At 47.4% G+C, this 6,026-nt stretch overlaps 1 protein-coding gene across 1 annotated transcript; it reads left to right on the top strand.

The window, feature by feature from the left end:
* Window positions 1-1,306: 1,306 nt before the first annotated feature.
* On the top strand, window positions 1,307-5,549 carry LOC110289643 (BPI fold-containing family A member 5). Its single transcript, XM_021155936.2, has 7 exons — window positions 1,307-1,520; window positions 1,919-2,075; window positions 3,322-3,429; window positions 3,730-3,879; window positions 4,765-4,843; window positions 5,103-5,166; window positions 5,509-5,549. The coding sequence occupies exons 1-7, from the start codon at window positions 1,307-1,309 to the stop codon at window positions 5,547-5,549; spliced, it is 813 nt and encodes a 270-aa protein (XP_021011595.1).
* The last annotated feature ends 477 nt before the right edge of the window (window positions 5,550-6,026 follow it).

Here is a 6,026-nt window from a genome sequence, read left to right as displayed (position 1 = left end):
CTCAGAGCTGAGAAGGCCACATGTAGTATGAGCAAAATATCACCAAATGGAGAAAAAGAACAAGACCAGGGAAGGATGAGACTGAGAGCTAAGAATGGAGTTCCTGGCTCAGCTACCCTGGCTGCTCCCCTCACATTCCAAACCTGATCTCCCTGATACTCATGAGCATGGATCTCCAACCTAAGCCTCATGCACGGGACCATGAAGTCTTTAATAACCTGCCATATCGAGTTTTCTTGCTTAGCTTGTGGACAAACAGCTGACTTGACTCATCTGTAATTGGTAATTACTCACTTTGCAGAATCCTGAGAGACACGAGCCGATTGCCGAATTCAGGATTATCTAGAAACCCATCATCTAATCTCATGTTTCCTGATTCCTGTTCTATAAAAGAGGCTATCACCTTCTCAGCAGAAACAGGTAGAAGAGGAGCCCAGGACAGCCACTGAGACCTTGAGACTCAGGTAAGACCTGACCCCATCCTCTGCTACACCACTCTGGGTAGCAGGAGGCCGGGGCCTTACTCCTGTCAGATGGTGTTGTCACTGGGGACCTAACAGCAAAAACAAACACTAACACTCTTATCAAGGGAAAGCACTGGCCATTTCCTACAGAGGGCAACATTGATAGAACAGTGAGCTCACTCCATATGCCCTAAGTAGAAACTCCAGAGAAGACAATTTAACAAGGTTACCATCACTGGGTGAGAGGCTGCCTGTGACTATGTGAACTTTTGGGCTCTTGAAGGTATCCACAAGCCATCATGGCCTGAAAAACAGACCAAAGACCCATCCCTGGGCAGAGATGAGGGCCGAGCAGGTCAGGTCCTCAGCCTCTGTCATGCAGGATCCTCGTCATCCACACTGAAGAATAGGGCTGAGGTCAATGGGTCAAACCACCACAGTCACATCCCACAGCCCCGGAGTAAACCTGATGGTCACTTAGTTAAAGAGAAGCTTCTGGGTCAGGCAGGAACGGCTTCAGAGCCTCTCACAGATCCAGCTAGTGACCTTGGAGAAACTTCCTAAAGTCGCTAGGCCTGTGCTTCTACCATGCAGTAGGAGTTGTCTGTACCCACATCTGAGGATGTGGTGACAATGAAGTTGGTGACTGAATGCATCAGCCTGTGGCCTCAGACAGACTACTGATGACAGTGTCTTAGCTATTACTGCTAGTTACCAGCCCCTGGGGTTCTTGGGGGAGTCATGGCAATCCCATCCCCTGGTGACAGGGTACACAGTGCAGAGAATCCTCTAATACCCATACCACAGAGAACTTGTCCTTCTGTCTGCAGACACCAATAGAGATGTTTCTAGCTGGGAGCTTCATTGTCCTCTGTGGGCTGCTGGCCCAGAGCACAGCCCAGCTGGCAGGACTGCCCTATCCCCTGGGCCAAGATCTGCCCGTGTCCATGGGTCACTGCCGGTCCTTGCACGTGGGCCAGACCCTGCCCTATTACGGAGTGACTCCAGTCGTGTCTACATATCCTTCAGACCATCTTGATAGAAACTTCAGAGATGGTGAGTCTTCGACAGTCTCTTTCAGGTGTGTGTGTGTGTGTGTGTGTACTTCCACATAGATGCTCTAGACTATCCAACTTCTCAGTCATAGGAAAGGAATCATTAGTGAAAAAGGGGGTCTGAGGCTCTAGAGCAGCGGTTCTCAGTCTTCCTAATGCTGCAACTCTAATTAATACAGTTCCTCCTGTTATGGCGACCCCAAACCTTAAAATTATCTTTGTTTTTACTTCATACCTGTAACCTTGCTATTGTTATGAATCATAATGTAAATATCTGTGTTTTTTGATGGTCTTAGGCAAAGTCTTCACCACAAATACTCAAAGGGGTCTTCACCCACAGGTTAGGAACCACTGCCCTAGAGTTAGCAGATATAACCCCTGAGATTCTCTGCTTCGTAGCTTTCAGACACGGCCTGCTGTCTGGAGGGATTCTGAGCTTTCTGGAACACATACCACTCTTAAACTATGTGAGACCTACAGGAAGCAATGCCGGTGGCCTGGTTGGTGTGCTTGGAAAAGTGATTTCATCAATCCCTCTCTTGAACAACATCCTTGAGTAAGTTACCTAAAGTGGGAATTTCATCCCTGCTAGTGATTGAAGACCTCCCAGTCCAAAACAGCCAAACAGAAGGAGAGGGATGGGATGAGGGTGGAGCCACGGGTCATCCCCAGGCCTCTTTCCACTCTGGCAGGGACAGTGGGCCTTTTGCCCCTGTAATGACCCCCAGTCCTAAGGCACATCCTGGGCCCCAGCAGAAGCTGTTATCCCTGGGACAAGCCTTCCATGTCAGCTTGTCCCATAATCCCCAGTTCTCAGATGGAAAAAACTGAGGCACAGAGATGTGCCTGTGCTAACATAGCTAGGGTGATGCAGTCAGGAATCGATCTCAGAGAAGCCCTAAAGTTTGCCACTCACTGTGTTCATCCCAGCAAGGGAATATGAACGGTCATAGGCTACCCTCTCCATCTGTATCACCTGTGCCTGAGACCTGACCTGGTCCTTCCCATGACAGCTTCGTAGGCACAAAGCCACAATGGGGAACTTATCGCAGTGACCAGATACCCAAGCCCGAGTCTAGTAAAACTGGACCCAAGCCACTGCCAAGATTCCTAGCCTCCTATGCCTTTGCTTCCTGACCTAAAGATAGACAGACTTCAGTGCTGGATGACCTGTGGTCAGGCACCTGGTCTCCTGGCTTTGATTTCTCCATCTGTGAGGTGGAGAGCAAGACTCTGGAGAAGACCAGGGAAGATGAATAGGACACCATGGATGGGTCATAGAAGGCTTCCTCCCACCCTTTTGCATTCTTTCCAACTTCCTACATCTTAAAGGTTATGACAAGTTGAATAATTTCCATCATTCCTCTTATGCAGGATTTATTCTGGTTGCCCATGTATCTTCTCTATGTGTACTGACAATACATCTGTCAATGTATCCATCCTTTCTTTCATCTAACCACTCCCACTTCCACCCACCCTCCCACATATCCAATTACTAATCCTCCTACCAACTTAAAAGTCAGCCTCTTTCTTTGAAGAGCTCTCAACTAGTCTACTAAGTCCCTTTCCTCAAATATCTCCTAGAGTTGAAATAAACAGAGGTCCATGTATGTTGGGATCTGATTCAGAAGGAAGTTGGAAATGATAGGGATGTGGCTCAGAACACAAGGTGGTTCTGATTCCACGACTGTCCTCACATCTTCCTCATCTCAGGTGGCCAGCTCACCCTCTGTGATGAGTACATTTAGTTAAAGATGGCTCCCAGGTCTGAGATTAACATGCTACTGTTTCTCCCTGACCAGCATAAGAGTCACTAATCCCCAGCTACTGGAAATTGGTCTTGTGCAGAGCTATGATTTCCACCGCCTCTATGTCACCATCCCACTGGGTTTTGATCTCAGAGTGAACACGTGAGTAGGTCCCAAGGCGGGTAGGGATGGGGGATGACTCACAAAGGGAATTGGCTATGGAAAGCTACAAAGGCCTGACCCTTGAACCTTACCTATTTGACACTGTGTTGAACAAACTCAGCTCATATGGAAAACACACTTGACCTCTCTGAGCCTTGACTTTCCGTAATGGGAATAGAGATCAATATCACTGTGGCAAAATGAAGTAAGATGAGCCTGACACTCCTGCCAAGAAGAAACACTCCACCTTGAAATGTGAGAGGCCAGATGCCAACAGAGCTGTTTCTGCCTTCTTGACAGACTGGTGGTTGGAAGTCTGTTGGAGCTGTCTGTGAAGCTAGATGTCACTGCAGAAGTCTATGCTGTGAGAGATTCTTATGGGAGGAGCCGCCTGGTCATTGGTGACTGTATATACCCTCCTGGCAGCTTGCGTATCTCCTTGCTTAATAGGTAAGGCCAAAAGATGGGCTTCTCCTGCCCAGATATAGTTGGGTAAAAGATGGAACAAAGGAAGGATGAATGAATAAGAGGACAAGAAGAAAGATGTGATGGGGAGGAAGTGTGGATGGATGGGTGGATGGGTGGATGGATGGATGGATGGATGGATGGGTGGATGGACAGATGAGTTGGTGAGTGGGTGGATGGTAAATGTTTGGTGGATAAGAGACAGATGTATAGGCAGGTGTATTAATAGATAAGTAAATGGAAAAATAAATGCTTACTTACCCTTTATTAAACCAAAATAACCAATTTAATGTTGGATAGGCCATATAGAATATGGTTTAAGACCACCTTTTATAACCTGATGGGGTGATTCAGAGAGCCTCTGACATGAACATGATCAGTGTTCCTCCAATTTGGTCCCACCTTGTTTATCTATAACACAAGAATATATAAGATTACTACTAGAATCCTACTAAGAGGTATTAGATGTAGAGCCCATTTCAATTGCTTGTTCCAGCTGCCTGTCACATTGGAAAGCCCAGGCATATGTAGTGTATACAGCCTGTCCATATCATGGCCCAAATTTACTGAACACATATCAGGTTTTAAGTGTATTGTTTCATCAAGTGTCCATGACAACTACATACTTAGTACTTTTCATGCACTCATGGATTCCACAGTCTTATCCTTGACATGTGTTTGTTCTGCACTTACCTGTGCATGCACAGCTAGGTTGGGTATAACTCTCTTCATCGAGGATCCTTGCTGTTCATCTGCCATGGGCAGAAGTGAGGAAGACCTGGTCTCAGTTATAAGTATGCATAGTGGCTGCTGAACTTCTCCAGCCCAACCCCACACCTCTGAGACACATTCATGTCTTTTCTCTTCCAGACTTGGTCCCCTGCAAAACCTTATAGACGGCCTCACAGACATCTTGACTAGAGTCATTCCTGGCCTGGTGCAGGGTGTGGTAAGTGACAGTCCCCTACTCCATGGGCCTTAGAGTTCTTAGGCTGAGCTACTCTGTCTGAAACTGTCCATCCATCAATCCATCTGTCCTATGATTCAGCTGTCTGTGTTAATTCTTTCTACTCCTCCAAACACCTTGGTTGGCTTCTTATGGGCTGTAGAAAGTATTCCTGGCTATATTCCACTGTAAGCATGCTGCTTCTTCTAGGGTCTCCTTGCAGGAGGTCCTATGCCTAACTCCCCTCTTTACCCTGGGTCAGGTGTGTCCTCTGGTCAATGGGGTTCTCAGCCTCTTGGACGTCACCCTAGCACATGATGTTGCTGGTAAGTGCTGTTTCCAAGTCCCCTCTCCCTCTAAGGAAGCATCAGTTTCCCACAAGTTTTGTCCCTATGCACCATGGAACAGCCAGGTCTTACTAGCCACACCCCTCCTGATTGAGGTGTCTTTGTTTCCATGAATGGTACAGACCAGTTTGAGGTAATGTTTGTTTCCTAAGTAGCCTGATCTGAAAGCAGCTGGGCTGGCTGGAGGGGTGGGGGCGCTAATGCATCCCAACATGTCTAGGTGTGGAGAGCATGGCTGGTGCTGCAGAGCCTCAGGAAGCACTCAGGTTCTCCTTGGGCTCCTTCACTTCCATATCACAACTTTAGCCATTTCTTTTCTAGATGCACTGCTGCGTGGAGTACAGTTTGTCATTAAGGCCTAAGCCTTCCAAAAAAGGACCTGTCTCTGCTGTGATGGTAAATGCTATTCCCATTCTCCAGGATTTGTGGATGCGCTAGACATCCCGCTAGGACAGGGGAGTGAGGATCTTGGGACAGCAGCGCACACAGTAGCTTTCCCAGCTGCACCACTCTGGGCAGTAGGCCTTTAACACATGGGTCTGGGGAAAAGATGTTAGATCCAAGTTATAGCGATATCCAAGAAAAGAGACAAACATGGACATAGACACACAGATATGCACCTAGTCCCTGGAATAACTGGCAGATGTGGAGATGGACTGGAACCACATACAGCTTCAAAGAGAAATCTATGTGGATATGGGTACACATTCCAGCACATAAACATGATCATCAAGCCTTCATCCACAGGGCACACATATACAGACTCACTAGCCTAGTCCCTGTGGTTAAACAAACACACACTCAAGCACATGCACAAGGAGCCATAGAGATAGCCTGGG

This window comes from Mus caroli, unplaced genomic scaffold, assembly GCF_978045245.1.
Source record: "Mus caroli unplaced genomic scaffold, Mus_caroli_1 scaffold_2, whole genome shotgun sequence".
NCBI lineage: Eukaryota > Metazoa > Chordata > Mammalia > Rodentia > Muridae > Mus > Mus caroli.
This window is presented reverse-complemented; position numbering and strand designations above follow the sequence as displayed.